Consider the following 17,243-nt stretch of genomic DNA (forward strand, 5'->3'; position numbering starts at 1 on the left):
TTGTTGATTACCAAATTCCTCTATCAACAAATTGGCGCTAGAAGGAGGGGCTATTCAAGATCTTCATCTTAGGAGGAAAAGATGTCACACAACGGAGATTCGCACGGAGAGGAGGAGCGTTTTCCGGCAGGGTGATGGCTGGAGCACAAGAGAAGAGGAGACCTTCATCTACCTCTCCACAAAACAATGAAATCTCCACCAAGAGTTCGGCGGAGGATGATCTTCAACGAAATTCTAGGAGGTAGCCTAATTTGCAATCGGGGTTTTCTGGACCGGGGAGTCGTCGAAGGATGTGATCTTCGGAGACCTGACGCGTTCGGAGGGTACGCCTCCCCCTGACAGGGTACACCTCCAGGTGATGTGGTGACCGACTACCACCGTGAGGAATGCATTCCCTGACACCTCCGAAGAAGTCGCGCCTCCCCCCGACAGGGCGCGCCTCCAGGTAAACTCTACTCTAAACCTCCTCGTTACTGCATTCTCTAGAAGTATGGCACATTGAAAACTACAGGTAATGTGGTGTTCGACCACCACCATGAGGGATGCACCCTTTAACATTTTCGAAGAAGTCGCGCCTTCCCTTGCCAGGGCGCGCCTCTGGGGAAAGTTACGGGGGACGAGCTATTCAGATGGAACCTAGCTCGAAAAGTCGCAAGGGTGCGCGCCTTCCCCTGACCAGGCGCGCCCTCAGACAAACATATGCAGGAAAGGAGCTCAGTAGTCTTGAAGAGGTCACGTCGCTCCCCAGGGCGCGCCCTCTCGGGAGTACTCATCACTTTAGGAAGCGCATGAGGGCGCGCCCCCAAGATAAAAATGTTGAGAAGGAAGATGCTTCAAAGACGCGCTTCCTCCTAGTTGGACGCACCCCGAGTTCCAAAGTCATGTTTCTAGGGTTGATAATTTGGGAGGACGCGCCTTCCCCTAACCGGGCGCGTCATGAGGTAACACTGACCATCAGTATTAAGTCGTATACATGATAAAGTGCAGGTCAAGTCCAACATGCTAAAGGAGCTGCCCATCTTGATGAGGGCGCGCCCTCCGTTCTACAGGAACGTAGCATGATACCTGCAAGGTCTCTGATCATGATACACTTAAGACCTTTCAAAGGTTGCCTAATTATCCATGACTAGCTCTGGATACTATATTTGCGCATCCATGATACGCTCTGGACATTATACTTACGCATCCATGATACGCTCTGGATCTTACATATCCATGATATGCTCTGGATAACACTTTATCTATTAATTCCCCATTGAGCTATGAGCTCTGGGACCCGTGCGACGCACCGAAGTTTTTTAAACCACGATAAGGTTCGTGATGCCCCATATGGGATGATGTATGGACTGGGGAGTGGTGCTCTTGATTTTCTTAAGCAAGTGATTCACGCGTGAAAAAGTAAGGCCGCGCCGACGGCCGCGCCCTCTACTTAATCCTTGGAAAAAGATCAAAGGAGCCCACATTACAAGTAAGGCTGCGCCCTCTGCTTATACAGTCCTTGGAAGAAAAAGAAATATTACAAGTAAGGCAGCGCCATCGGCCGCGCCCTCTGCTTAGGCAATTCTTTAAAAGATAAAAAAGGGTCATGTTATAACAAGGCAGCGCCATTCTGTAAGTCGCGCCTTATATTTACTATTCCTGGGTATCATGGACACACTAAGGCTAAAAAAAAAAAAAAAAAAAAAAAGCCACAAACCTTCGCACCGCGAAGGCGCGCCCTTCTTTTGTTGAAGTTCATTGGCGCGAATGTTATGGTTGAATGTGTCCTTTGGAAGGAATAGGCGAATCTGCGCCACTGTCAACGACAGATAGGCCGCGCCCCGTGTTTTCTTTTATCTACATAAAGATTGCTCATTACTTATGAACACATCATAAAGATGCGCCGGCCTCATGTCTAGCCACTTTGCTAAAATGACCAAAAATACCGACATTACATACTTGCAAGGCTTGTGCACAAACTGCACCTTGAAATGTCGAGGAATAGAAGTGGCTTACGTCGCGCCTCTATGCGCGGACGCGCTCTCGGAAGAGGATGCGTGATATATACGGAGTAAAAATTCCCCTGATATCTCCAATATCAAGAAAATTTGGGGAGTACTACTTGTTATAACAAAGTATAGGATTGAGAAAACGAGGCGATAATATGTGCCATGTCCACTACTTGTGCTATCTTTTGGAAAAAAGGGGGCGCTTTCAGGAAAGGCCGCACCCTCCGCATTTACGATTCTTGAAAGGGGTCAAAGCATGGCTTCGCTGCTGCATATTGTAACAAGGCGCGCCCCCGTAGTCACGGGAGAAGAGCATGACCTTCTGAAGGCGCGGCCTTTTGGGAGCGATACAGCCCTAACAATTAACAGCAAGCATAATGAAAGCTATATGCAAACAATGTGGAATAGGGTGTTGGTACCAAAAACTAAAGCATAATACCCATCAGGGCGCGCCCTCTCCCATAAATTCAGAAATGCGTAAGAGCATGGGCGCGTCGTCAAAAGATTACAGTTAAGTAGCCAAAAGTTAAAGTGTGTCAGAAGGGCATACCCTCGAGAATCCAGAAACTTAGTTTATAATACAACTTGTGAAGCATCAAAAGAGGGCCCACACCTCGAAATACGGTAAGACTTAATATAATAAGTTTGCAAAAGGGCAAGTAAAGAAACAACGGAACTAAGGATCTTGATCCTTGGCAAGATTATCTTCAGGGCGCGGCTGTTCGTCAGCCCCCTCAGGGCGCGCCTGTTCCTCAGCCATCTGGCTAGTAGAGGCCTCCTGCGCCAGGATTCCTTCGAGTTCCTTTTTCTTGAAAGCTATGAGCTCCTGCTGTTCACCCCAAAAGTCTTTGATGAACTTAGCCATGCCTGAACCGAACTGAGGCTGCCAGTTGAATTCGGGCGCGCCCGCAAGGAAGGTCGCCACATAGCTGTTGACCCCTTCGTCGAAGGCCGCGAGCTCGATTTTCTCTCTCTCCGCGCCCCCAACAATAGTTTGGTTGGATTTAAGTTGGGAGTTGGCAGCAGTCAGGTCCTCATTAGCCTTCTTTAGTCCTGCAACCTGTTTCTTAAGAGGCTGGAGGCGCGCCTTTTCTTCTGTCAGAAGTTTCTGACAGCCTTTCCACGCATCCAAGGCCCTCTTCAGCTCTGCCTTCTGAGACTTGAAATCCTCTTTAAGCTTGGAAAGAGCCTCCTCAGTTCTCTTCATAGAGGCCGCGTCCTCTATCCGACGCTCCTCCCGGTCATGCAAATGAATCAACAGCTCAGAGGTGCCCTTTAGGATGAAGGAGTCTTTGTCCTCCTGAGACTTTCCTCTCCATCTAGAAAGCTCTTCCTCGGTTACATGGGTATCACCCATATCAGCAAAGTGACGAGCCACCCGGTTGAGGGAGGGCGCGTCCCCCTTTTTGGACTTTTGCCTCTTGGAAGGCTGTTCAGTGGGGGTTTCAATAGTGACAGGAGCAATCTTGGGAGCCACAGCCTTTTCCTGGGGAGGTTGTGAGCCCGAGGCCGCGCCCTCCACATATGGCTGAGGAGACACCTTCTTTCGAATAAAGAGGCTGGGACGAGGCATCTCTGCACGAAAGAACCATACAAGGGAGTTAGACCTCTATGCAAGCAATATAATTCTAACGCCACGCCTGCAGGAATGCGGGCGCGCCGTCATGCACAATGATAATAAAGGCGTAAATTGAAGAGTGCAAGATACGATGAGAGGAAAGATGCCTAGCAATGAAACACAGTTATAAAGTGTGCAAACATCAACAGACAGTAAAGTAAAAGTTTAATGATGAGAGGGTACACGAAACATGGAAGGGCGCGGCCTCGATAAAAGGGCGCGCCTCCAGCCGTACCGTCCTCGTAATCGCTGTCTGACGCACGGGACTCCTGTCTCTTCCTCTTAACGCCTTCGGATTTCTCCCCGATGGCACGGCCATCAATGAATTTCTTCCACTTGACTTTTGTTCCTACTTCCTCAGGGAGAAGCTTGACCTTTATCAGGTTCGCCTCCGTAACCACAGAGGGGAGGTTCCTCTCCGAGGCTGGGAGGTTAAGCACTTTGTTAACGCGGGCTGTTTCCTTCTTGGTAAGGATAACTTTCTCGTGATAAACTAAAGGGAAGATGAGAAAAGGACAAGTGTTAAGGGACAAAGGGTGTAAGAAGGGCGCGCCCTTCGAGAAAAAAGAGTGGCGCGCTCACGATGGTAGAACAAGGTGATGACGTACCTGGGGAACGATTAAACCGGGTAACAACACGGGTAGTGTTGTATACATAAAAGAAGGTGTCTTTCCACTTCCGTATACGGGTGTTTCTCCCATCAGAGAAGCCTTTTTTGTTGTGTTCACGTTGAACAACCAGATAGAAATACCCAGGCTGACTCTGAGCAAGCCTGAAGAAATAGCTAACCTCACGCATTGAGGGCGCGCCTAGCCTAACTTTATCGAAAAGGATGTACAGACCCGCTGCCAGCATATAAGAGTTGGGTGATAGCTGAATGGGCGCGACCTGAAACCATTCACACAGGTCGACATAATACTTGGGTAAGGGTGCGGTCACTCCCAACGGTACATGCTTGAGGGTTGTCACCATGCGCGGAATCCTAATGTTCTCCCTATCAAAACGGTGAGGGCGCATCCCTTCTTTGGGGACTACAGACTTCCCTTCCATGTGATAGTAGTCTTGAATCCACTCGAGTTCGTCCCAGGAAATGTATGAGTCTTGGTTGACACATGACATCTTATCGGCTTTCTTTTTCATGCTCTCCACCGTCTTGGGGGAAAGGGTGTCAGCATTTGGAATCGTGTCCCATTCGAGGTCTTCCTCCCAGGATTCAATATTGGGGTGCTCGTACCTTTCTGGAGAACTCTCAGGTGAAGTAATGTTAAAATCATCAGAGCCTTCTCCGGGTGCGCCCTCGCTTTGAGAGGATTCCCCACGGCCAACATCATGAAGGAGCTCATGAGAGGAGCGTGGGGAGTTATCAGTGACGATCTTCTTTCCCTTGTCAGATTTTGAGGGCGCGCCTTCAGTATCGTCAAACCATGACTCTAGCTCAGGGTCATAGTCGTCCGGACGCGCCCAGGGATTGGCGGTTGCAAAGGGTTGAGGAGAAGAATGGCCATGAGGTGTTGAGGGTGAGGCGTCCATGTCCAAAGAAAAGGTCCCCTCAGCGAATTGTTTGTTGAGTTTGTCTAGAAGTTCCTGAGGAACTCTTTGAGGGCTTCGTGGTGGTGAAGGAGAAAATAGCTCGGATGGTGAAACAGAGATCCCGGAGCAACCCGGGAATTCTCGAAAAGGGTGGAAAGGAGGAGACGCGCCCCCGACAGCCAGCTGAAAAGAAGAAAAAGGAAGAGGTAAGGGCGCGTCCTTGAAATATGAATTGTGTTGAGGTGTTGTGTAGACATCTTAAAAAAAAGAGGGCATTAAGATAAGAGTGTTCCAGTGTTGTGAAATGTCGCGCCCAAGAAGGAAGGCGCGCCTTCTTCACTAAATAAGGTGAAAGCTCGGCAAACTGTGCACTGGGGAGTCTTGTGTCTATATCCTAAGTGTTCCAGATGGAAGTTTATCACAAACAAGTTCGTGAATTGCCAATTAGGGTTTCATGGATCAAGACAACAATATACACACATATATACAGATATATACATACGCGGAGTAACAAGAAAATGAAGAACATGGTGGAAACCGAAAAGTCACGACCGTGGATTGTTCAAAATACTAAGCGAGAAGTGACGAAAGAGCAACGAAAATGTACCTTAAGGGTAGAGGAATAGATTCGTCGAAGTAAAACTGCGAGAAAGCCGCCGGAAAATGGTGTATACGCCGTTCAGAGCTTGAGGTCGCCGGGAAGAGAGAGAGTGCAAAAATGATGAAGTGGAGAAGAAAGGAAGATATTTATAGTGGGGAGTGGTTCGTGCCAGCTGTCCCGCGAATTTAATTTGCAACGGATAAATCAATTTGAATTCTCTTGGTGATAGAGGTCGCCCCGGCTGACAGGGCGCGCCCTTGGGCGTGCATTCAGGACTGAAGAACGTTGGTGAAGGTTGGACCTGCAGAGATTTCATAAATATCTTCAATATCTATAAAATCTGGGGAGTACTTGTTATGATGGAAATTGAGCACAAGGTGAAGACAAGGGCGCGCCCTTCTCGGGGTGTCTCCAAGGGCGCGACCTCCGGGTATTGGAAGACGAGACTGACCTATTGTTCAAACAACTCATGGGACAAGACAGCGAAGACAAAGGGCGCGCCCTCAGGGGTCGCGCCCACAGGTAAAATCATTGTGTGTGAGGATGAGTGAGTCTCAGTGACGACCCTTCCGAGGGATATGACGACCCTTCCGAGGGATATGAAGACTAGTGCCAGAGCTCATCTGGTAGTTATCAGGCTCATCTGGTAGTTCCCGGGTTACGTCCGGGCGTGATCTATAATCCCCAGTCCTGCTATCTGCCGGGTTGTCCTCGTGCGGGGGCCTGGGGTGATCATGGTTGTAGAAGGCCCTCAGGGGTAACACGAAGGCCGATCATATGTCCGGGTCCTGTATTCTGGTGAGTTAGTCCTCATTGGGGGACTGGGACGATCGTGTAACTTGGCTCCTTACTTGTCTTACCTCTTAGTGAGAACCTTCACTAAGGGGGAAGGGCGCGCCCTACACCTCAAGGAATTGGTCACGGCTCTACCAGACGTCTCCTCCATGCTATGAAAAGTAGCGGTTAGTGTCATCTCTCGTAGTGGAGATGATGCCGTATCCGTGATGTACTTGGACTAGGAGTCTGAGGTAGTTGGCCTCAAGGCTTAATTCTAACTGGAGTAGGACTCTGAAGGCGTTGGACGTCTAAGAGATAAGTCACCACCTCCGGGTCGGTCTTATCCCCAAGAGGCCTAGTCCTGATCAAACTAGGAGTCTTGGTAACAGAACTACGTACGGCTTGATCCCCTATAAATATAGGGGTACGTAGGCACATTAGGGGATCATGAGTTGAGAGCACGTGAGACCAACTCAAAACCCTAATCTCAGCCACCCCCTAAAAACACACAACCACCGCACTCCGGCGACCGAAACCACCGTCACAGATCTTGATTCCGGCCATGAACCTCATCTTTGTTGATTACCAAATTCCTCTATCAACAATATTAAGAAAAATAGCGTTTATCCATTTATGAGTTTTGAGCAATTCAGAAAAAAATTACTAATTCATGCATTTAGCGACATTAATTAATCATTTATCCCGTTTGTATATCGATTTCTTAATTGGATACCACTAATAATTTTTTTAGTTAAATTATAAATAATATATTTGACCATCCAAATTTATTTATAATTTATCATTTGTAATGAGTTTTAAATGTAATTATCAATTAATTATTAATATCTTTTAAAGTTAACAAATGAGCTATATTGCAGAATATTGTATCATGGGATTTATAAAAATAATTATTCGGCCTTTTGATAATTAACACTATTATGTTGTAGAACATAATTAGCGGGTTTTCGAATGTTTACAAATATTGTTGAACAAAAAAAAAATTAAAATTATAATAATTAGAATATATTTTATCCAATTTTATGGATATATCCCAATACTTCAACATTTTGTGGAATCCATAGAACCTGAACACATACAAATATACACATATATGTATATATAGCGAGATCATTCATATAGCCGTTTATCTAATATTGAACCCAAAAGTTATTACTTTTACCATTCATTTATCATAGTTTGATCGTAATAAAATGAAAATGATCAAGAGCATTAAATACCAAAAAGAAATTTAAATAGACATCTACGTAAAATGAGATGGGATGGAGAGAGATATACTTCATCAAATATCTTTATATTCAGTGTTAAGTGTTTTACATGTTTTCCAACATATTAAAAAATCAAAATTAATGTCTAAGAATTATATACAACTTTCGTAAGTGATCACGAGTCTATTTGTCATATGTAATAAGTCATTTAAACCCCAAAGTAAGTCCTCATAGACGAGTAAGTCTCGTGAAAGTTTATAGCAAATGTATCCCACAATCGATCCAACTCATATAATGACAATTATATAGTATAAATGATATAATAAAAATAAGTATGGAATGCAACTACATGAATACAACTAATCAACGAAAATATAAAGGATCCCAATCGTAATAGTTCACGTCGAGTGCCGATAACCATCAAAATATGCACAAATTTAGATACCGCGAGCTCACATTGTAATCTCACTGCATAGTGAACACAAGTATAGAATGTGCATGTTTAAATTAATAACATGCTCTTATTTGAATCAAGAACAAATAAAAAACACACAAGTTTCAACATAGACAACTCACATAGGTTCATAGCTCCCAACTTGTACTAGAATAGATTTTAAAGACATTGTTATTTGAAAACGAAATCGTTATCATTCAAGTCTATGACGTATTTCTATGTTTTCTTTTATTATTATAATTTTACCATATATAAACTCTGTTTCTTCACCTACTCGGTCTAAAATCCGAACACATCCCAGGATAAGTGAGTTATGACCATTATGAAACTTCACAAACTCATTTTTTTCAAGTCAAGTAATTACCCAGTAATCAAAGATAATGACAAGTCATCAAGAAAAATATATTTATAATACAATTTATACTTGATATTAGCACAGGTACTTGGCCGTTCCTTTACATGTGCCATCCAGTGACAAAGAGTACTTGATATTTTGTTTGTGATTTCTGAAAATAACATTTACATCTCGAAAGTCATCTATAACTGAAGCATTTAATCATCAATAAGCACTACCCCTGAATAAACGAGTATGTCTAAGTCTCAATTCAATATTAGAGAGTACAATAAATTTGTGTCAGCAAATAAGTTTTGTACTACACATGTAACATCGTTAAAATGTTAAAAAATGATCTTAGCAAGAATTAACCAAAAACAAGCTACACATAGTTAACGACTTGGACTGTTACACGATGAGTAAGGAGGTGTTATGATTTGCAATGAAACTAAAATGTAATGTAACATGATTTAATACAATTTATATGAACTAATACATTAATACATGCGGTGATCATCCAAACATCAGATAAGCCTAGGTTAGAATTATTTTTATTTTAAACGTGTTTTAATTCACAATATTTACCAATAATTAGATTTAACAATAAGAGTATAAAAAGAAATTTAATTAAACATCCAAGTAAAACGAGACTGGAGTGAGAAAGAGTAAAATTTAAGAATCATTTGCCAGCTTACACTAGACTGGTTTTTACATGTATGCTTAAGTGCAACTTATTAATTAAATGTAATCTAAGTTGAGAAGATTCCAAATGTCACTCCAACTCCGGCAATCTTCTTCTTGTAAGCCGGTGGCTTCGGTTACTGGGGCGAACGATTCATTCGTCTTCAGAATTGGACATCTTTGGTCACCGAGATTCTCTAAATTACTAGAGGACGTCTTTAGCAGTCCCTCAAATGAGCCTTCATCATCTATCCCTATTTCCACAAACAAATTCCTCCACCACTCGTTTCCATCTAGATCTGACACCGGAATTTCTAATGCCCGTGTCTCGTTGCTGCTAAGTCTATTTTTTAATATTTTCCCAGGTGGAGAGTACATGTGCTTTCGGGGATTGAGACTATAGTAGAGTACGCTTGTGCCTTGGGATAAGGTCCGGGGAAGAGGCTTAACAACTGTATGAGTGGTAGCGGTACAAGTAGTGGCACTGCTATTTTGTTTTGTCTTGATAAGCTCTTTCCCTTTCACCACCTCTTTATGGCCACCGAAGTGGGCGGTAGCAAGTTTTTTCTGAACGTTGGTATTCCAGAAGTTTTTAACGTCATTTGCTGTCCTTCCCGGCAGTCTTCCAGCAATTAGTGACCATCTACATACCATGACATAGATTAGGGATTAGCTGGTGGTTCCAGGTTTCATATTTTTTCGGTGGCCGGTGTTATTGGCATGGATTAGGGATTAGAATAGACTATGTTTTGAAATAGGATTTTTTTAACAAATGTCTAAATTTTGCACTATATATAGATATTACTTCGTCTTCTTTTAGCTAAATTAAATAGTGGTACTTTCATTTACTTAAAATAGGAGCCTTCTAAAAAATATTTCAATTTCAAAACTAAAAAATATTATGATATATTTTTTATCAACTTATTATTTTTATAATATTTTAATAAAAGTTAATTTTAACGTTAAAATAAATAATTTATCAAATTTTTTTATTATTTTCACATTATATTTTTAGTAAGTCATAAATCATTTATAATATAAGATTACACAACCAATCTAAACTATATACTTACCACACTCTTACTAAAATAATTATTTAAGCCATAAATAATTATTTTTAAATCTATCCTGCTCAGAACTCTAGCTCTAGCATCAATATCATCAAAAAAGGATATGAATTTTAATTTAATTTTGTTGGTATTTCTAAATCGTTTTGAATTGAATTTCATGCTGTAGGACAGTAGGAGTGAGAGAGCTTGCCTGTTTCCCAGTAACTTATGAAGCCTCATCATCAGATCCACTTCATCTTCCCCAAATTCACCTCTCTTTATAGTTGGCCTGAGATAGTTAAGCCACCTCAGTCTACAACTTTTTCTGCATCTGTTCAGCCCTGCAATAGGCCAAAACTTATTACATATGCTATAAGTCTGCAAATCATATTACTTGGATGGATATAGTGTTCATGATTGGTTGACATTTATATATTTGGGAAACTAAAATGCCAACTTAATTATAAGAAGTGCAATTGTCACAGATATGACATCTTATTGTATTATTGTAAACCAATTAAGCAAGCTGAGGTATACCTGCTCTCTGAGGAACAAGGTGCCATTTTCCTTCGCCAAACTTATGGATGCATTTTCTGAGAAGGGCATCTTCATCGGAACCCCATGCACCCTTTCGCACCTTCAAAGGATTACAATTCTTCATAGCCTCTGGATGCAGTCTGCACTATCACTTAATATACACTAGTATTTTACACTTTCAACTCCAAGTTATATATAGAGATACTATTAATCTTCTCATATGTGGCCGGTCTTGCACCTGTTACATGCAGATAGTCAATTTAACTTAACGTTTTACGTGCCTCTTTTTCATCCACAACATGATACAGCCATAATATATGAAGCCCACAATAAACTGCCTTCTATCATCCTAATCTTACTTGCCTTTAATTTCTCCTGTAAATGCAGTACTCCTTCGATCAAATTGATAAACACATAAATATATAATATTATACAAGCCTTTTCATTATATTAAATAAAAAATATTACTATTAAAATGTGTAAACTTGAAATATTTCTTATGTTTTACAATTCATTTATAAAACCTGGATTATTAAAAATGTTTAAGAATTATATTCTTTTTATCCAAGACCGGAAACATTTATGTAGGGACTGTTTGACTTAAATTAAATAATACCTATTCTTATAGGTGAGAAGTTGTTTAGAAGCGAGAAATAATATTTAATTTAAACATTATAAGTATATTTGATAATTTTAAACAAATTGTGCCCGTGCATAAATCAATCCTGATTAACTTACTAGTTTTTAAAAAGAAAAACCGTAGAAGCTCCCACATATATTAAATTAATTGGGTCGTTTACGTGTCTAAAGATGATCTTGTTTGACTGACGCAATTTTGAACTATCCTCATTCTCATCGAAAAAGAGGAACTACAGGAATACAGAATCTAATAATGATTGGCACTATTTTAATAGTCGATACTTGATCAATACTAACCCATAATTATGATCCATGAGCAGATATGGTCATTTGTGACCGATTTTAGATCAATAAAGATTTATTTTCAGTCGCAAAAAATCTTGTTTTTTTATAGTAAAGTCGTATGCTCCTCTCGATGTTATGAAGAATTTACCTTCTGTGTTAATATTTTTAAATGACTAGTTTTCCTATTCATTAATTTACACAATTCCTTAGTTCGAACATTATCAAAGTTAATTCCTACGAAAATGTTGAATAACTTCTTTTGATAAATAAGATATATGTTTGTGTATGTATATCATTTTGAATTTGATTTTAATTTAGTTTTGTGTTAGATTTTTAGTCAATTTTGTAAACATGATTATAAAGAACATATACTATTTAGCAAAAAAAAAAAAAAAAGAGAACATATACTGGTCGAATTTGCAGGCAATACATATAATCATTTCATTAAATTTATAAATAAAATTCATTAAAAACATAATAAAACAACTTCAAAGCCCATAAAGGCTAGCCTTGTCTTTATCCTCTTCTTTCTTCTTTCTTCAACTTCTCAGCCATCATCCCCGCCAGCCTGATCATCCACTCCTCCACTCCTGTTTGCGTATCGCTGTCACCCTTTCCGCCTCAAGCGTTTCCTCCTCAAGAAAGTGATCAAGATGCATGAACATGATAACGACCCTGTCCTCGTACCACTTTCGCTCCAGATTTCGTTCGGAATTTCAAACATCCATAAATAATGTTGTCAATTGTTACTGTTTTTTTGTGATGGTGGCATATGATTTCCATTATGTTGGTTGAATGTTTTGATGTTAAGTCTGCTTAATCTAATGTCCTATTTATAGCACAAGAGTTAAGCAAGTGAAAAATCTTCTATTAATACATTCATCCAATCTCATGAGTCCCTCCCATTTAATTTAAGATAATTCCCAATAGTCATACCTTTCAATTTAATTCTAATTCTAATAGTGTATTCCCAATAATCCATATTGCCTAGGTAATTAACTTAAAAATTTGAAATTCTAATAAATTTTATTTTATTTGAGTATTGATATCAGTCATCTATTTTAATTGATTTTTGAAGATCACTACTTTAACTAATTTATTTGTGAAGATCACCAGTTATAATTATTGTTATAATTGGTTCGAATGATTGCATTGCGTGTAGTGGATTTTGGTTATTGACTACCACAGGCGTTTGGTTTGCCGTTGTTAGATAATTGTGTGTTTGCGGGAATGGATTCGATGATATAAATTGATTTTTATGGTAATTGTTATTGTTCTTCTGATTTTAGTTAATTTGGTTGGTTAGTTGGTTTCTTGATTATTAGTAGCTGGTAATGGCAATAAATAAAAACAGAAGCCTTTTAATTTTTTCTAAACCCAGAAAACTGATCGAAACAGAACATAACCGACCGTAAATACCATTCCACATCTCAGAAACCTGACCGACAAATACCATAACCGATCACGGTTACCATACAACATGCCACAAAACCGACCGATACCAGCAATTGTTAAAAGCAACCACCTCGGTGGTCGTTTTACACATTAAACATGACAAATGTATCTAAACCGACCAGGTTAAAATCAACCACCTATGTTGGTCGGTTCTACCTCTAAAACCGACCGTTTGTGGACCTAAACGACCATTTTTGCACGTCAGTTTTGGTCCCTTTTTTAGTGTATACGACACACGAATAAATCTTATGAAATTCAAATTTGGATCCGGCTTTAGATATGATTAAGATATTATTAGTTTATCAATTGAAGTTGTAGTAAAAATATAGAAATAATTAAAATTGTCACTTTTTGATTTTTATGCAAAACTCTATAGGAAATCAAAAATTATTTTAATATAATGTAAAGTATGTGATTATGCATAAATATTACAATATTAATATTTAGTCTTGTGTTAAGGTATATTTATATTATAATTCATACTAGTTTACAAATGGTGCCATGCACTGATTACTTATAACATTTGTTATTTTATTATAAATATTTTAATATTAAATTTTATTACGAAGATAAAATTATGTTGGAATAATATGTGTGTTTTAATTAAAATAGTTTTCTAATAATCAATAAATATGTTTGGGTTGATATATTTTTATTGAATGTGTTAAATAACTTTTTATTAATTATGTTGAATAAGTTAGTTAATAGTTAAACCTATTAAAAATTGGCACGAAAAGAGATATATATATATATATATATATATATATATTAATTAGAATTTGAAAAATATGATTTAATTATAATAAAAAGATTTATTATAATATGTTAAAATTTTAATATTCTGACTTTTGTATAGTACATATCTAGTAGAATTTTATTAACTATTATAGTTATTAATTTTTAGTTAATATTTTCAGCGCCTGCCCTAGATTGCTGCAACTGCATCTTTAAATATTTTAGGTCGCGCTATAAAACATGGAATTTAATTGTCCAACAGTAAAAAATAGGACTTTGCCAGTTTGCCCGCCCCCTGCCTTGAACTGTACTTCTCAAAGATAAGAGAGAAAATGAATTCATTTTCTCCGTTCCCCGTTATGGACCTACTATATTTTTTATAATTGCATGTTCTTTATGAATCCTGGCATTATATTATACCTTCCTCACATGTGTAATCGCTGAAGGATCGTCTTGACCCCATACAGTGTCAACAATAAAGTGTGAACCATCAACATCTAATCAAGACACAGAACATGATTTCCTATACATAAGTAGTTAACTTTCAACTACCGTATATCTTGCGTCCCTGACCTCCGTTTAGCATCTACAAGAAAGTTTTAAGACTAGCTAGAGAGTATTCAGACAATTTTGTTTCTCTTTCTCTGCAGCAAATCAATACATATGTTACACAGCTACTAGTTACAACATAATTCTAATTAGTTCAAGAGGCCGGATTTTCTCTACGCTAAATTGATTGTGCGAACCAAATTGACATAACGAAAAATAATATGGAAAATATATAGATATAAAAGTGGGTATAAAATAGCTTACTGCTAAATATGTATTGGAAAATCGATTGTATCTAGAGCCTAAATTTTGTAGGTTTCTCGTTTAAAATCGGTAATCCGAATATGGATCTAACAGATTTTTTTATTGAAGTTTATAGAGAAATAAGTATTGATCAATTATATTCAAAATTCCGAATAAAATAATATATAATAAGTTGAGGGTGCTTTGATTGTGTGGAGTGCGTTTCAGTATGGTCAATTTTGGAGGTTTTCTGATCAATTTTTAGACATATATAGTTATATACAACTCTTTAAACGCAAAAAAAATCCAAAAAATAATTTGAGTATCCTTCTTACACATCAATTCTCATTTTTACCTATGTTTATGTATACATACAATATATATATATATATATATATATATATATATATATATATATAAATTTTCAGGCTAATGATGTTCAACTATTGTTGATCTTGATCGGATTTTGAGAGGTAATAGCTTTTCAGGATTAGTCGAAAATGTTACAAAAGTTAGTGAATCAGTTGTTATTTTATTTAAAGCATCAAATATAAAAATTTCTCTTTCTTTTTTACTTTCTTTGCTAAACAAATTATAGTTATATACAGCTTCTGTGATTCGTTTCTTTATTGGTTTGAATTTTTTAAAATTACAATTATATGATGGAATATAAATAGGTCTATTGTTACGATTATTCCCAACAATCTTGGAGAGATATTAGAAACATTCTGATAAGTATGTAATTACAGTATTGTTAATGAGACTGAGATTTCTCGTGTTGTTACTCAGCATATCATTTGTGCTGGTTGTTTCTATACCCTATGTAACATTTTCCAAGTCCCATCGATTTTCCGAAGACGTTGAGAAGTTTTGTGTATTGGTTTTACTTGCTAGCAAAAGCAAGTGAAACTATGGTTCACGATAGAGAGTCTATTGCCGGTGGTCTAGTATATTCTACATGTTATGAATCAATCAAAAGTTTAGATTATAACTATTTATGTTGTGTGGACTGAGACTTGGCTCTTCTCTGTTCATTCAAAATCCTTGACTTTTTTTTATGGTTTGAAGAAAGACAATCAATTAATTATCTTCCGACATGGAGATGAAATGTCCCGATGCTGCAATCCTTCCTATCAATTTTTGGAAATTCTCTATTGACTTGGATGGTTCCAATAGGAAGATAGATTTTATCTTATTGAGATGGGCCCAATTCCTCATTTTGAAATCATTAGCCCCAAAAACTTTCTTGATCTACATCCAAAGACACATTTGTCTGAAATCAACAATATCATCCTATGAGTGCTCAGGATTTTAAAAGTTACTATTAAATCTTGAAATTATTAGATTTGTTCAAACTTTTTACTAATTTCATCAACATAGATCTTCATGATCTTCCCAATCAAATGTTTAAATAACTTGTTCACTAGGCGCTAATAAGTGGCTCGCGCATGTTTTAGGCTAAATGCGATGACTAGATAGAAGAATATCCCCAAATCAATGATATATGAATGAGAGCTTAATTAAGAACATCATTTTTGTGCATCAAGATATGATCGTAATCGTTGAATCCATCCATGAAACTCAACATCTTGTGCCCAGCAGTGGCATCTCGGACTCCAGACCTTAGTCCCGTTGACCCTCGACTCAGTGAATACTGCCGCTACATAACATTATTACCTCTGTGATAGCAAACACCCCCACCGACTTCATTACTTCATCATTTTCATAGCTCATCCTCTTTTTAATCAAGGATGAAATTCTGGACCCCATGTTGCTAAACGAAATGGACTCAACCGACCTAATCCTCGAGGGAAAACCAGAGTCAGTGGTCCCCTGTATATCGTTGGTCGTGGACTCAAAAAGCAGGAAGAACGTAAAATAAGACAAAATGAAAGGAGGTATTACAAATGGTCCACCGACAATGAGTCCGTTAATGAGACAAATATTGAAGCTGATGCCCTGCCATGATAGTACAACATTCAAATTCAGAACAACTAGACCTAGGGAAGCCTCGATCCACGAGATACGTCGATTAGGGGAAAATAAGGAAGTGCACGAAGTTATATGGACAATATTTGATCCCACAAAGAACTAATTTCTCAACTGAAAATGCATAAGATGCGGCGTGATGGAAGGTATGAACATCAGGATTGTTAGGAATGAGACCCGTCATTTATAGACCATGTGCAAAAACTCGAGGCCCTGGAGGCTTATGTATGAACAAAATTCACTTGCTCCCTTCAAATGACGACCCTGACAATCCAGTCCCATCATTCGCGGAGGAAATAATGGTAATAAGAATTGTAAGGAAGTTCAAGCTAACCACTAACAAATTTTATAATGATACGAGTGATCTTGTGCGCAAATCATGTTTTGACATTTATGAATGTATTGTTGCTGCAACCAGTCACGGAGGCCATTAAATGTTTTGTCTTTACTCAGACTTTGAGTGGGATGGCATAACACTAGTATGGTAGGTTACCAACAAATTCCATGTCCTCATTTGCAAATTTGAGCAAGGCTTTTATAATTCAGTTTATTG

At 38.6% G+C, this 17,243-nt stretch overlaps 1 protein-coding gene across 1 annotated transcript; it reads right to left on the reverse strand.

Annotated features, from left to right (window-relative positions):
- Nucleotides 1–9,191: 9,191 nt before the first annotated feature.
- Nucleotides 9,192–16,874, reverse strand: LOC108212502 (uncharacterized). The gene is made up of 5 exons (XM_017384225.2): nucleotides 16,758–16,874; nucleotides 16,379–16,660; nucleotides 10,796–10,940; nucleotides 10,470–10,599; nucleotides 9,192–9,852 (listed from the first exon to the last, which is right to left on the reverse strand). The coding sequence occupies exons 1-5, from the start codon at nucleotides 16,872–16,874 to the stop codon at nucleotides 9,267–9,269; spliced, it is 1,260 nt and encodes a 419-aa protein (XP_017239714.2). The 3' UTR covers nucleotides 9,192–9,266.
- Nucleotides 16,875–17,243: the final 369 nt, after the last annotated feature.

Source organism: Daucus carota, chromosome 3 (assembly GCF_001625215.2).
Source record: "Daucus carota subsp. sativus chromosome 3, DH1 v3.0, whole genome shotgun sequence".
Taxonomy (NCBI): domain Eukaryota; kingdom Viridiplantae; phylum Streptophyta; class Magnoliopsida; order Apiales; family Apiaceae; genus Daucus; species Daucus carota.

Excerpts from the sequence above, each read along its gene's own strand:
- LOC108212502 (XM_017384225.2), bottom strand. The coding sequence starts at position 16,874 with ATGACGGGTCTCATTCCTAACAATCCTGATGTTCATACCTTCCATCAC. Across the intron at positions 16,661-16,757 it reads AATATTGTCCATATAACTTC|GGCATCAGCTTCAATATTTG; the intron begins GTGCACTTCCTT and ends CTATCATGGCAG. Across the intron at positions 10,941-16,378 it reads GGGTGTTTGCTATCACAGAG|TGCAGACTGCATCCAGAGGC; the intron begins GTAATAATGTTA and ends ATTAAGTGATAG.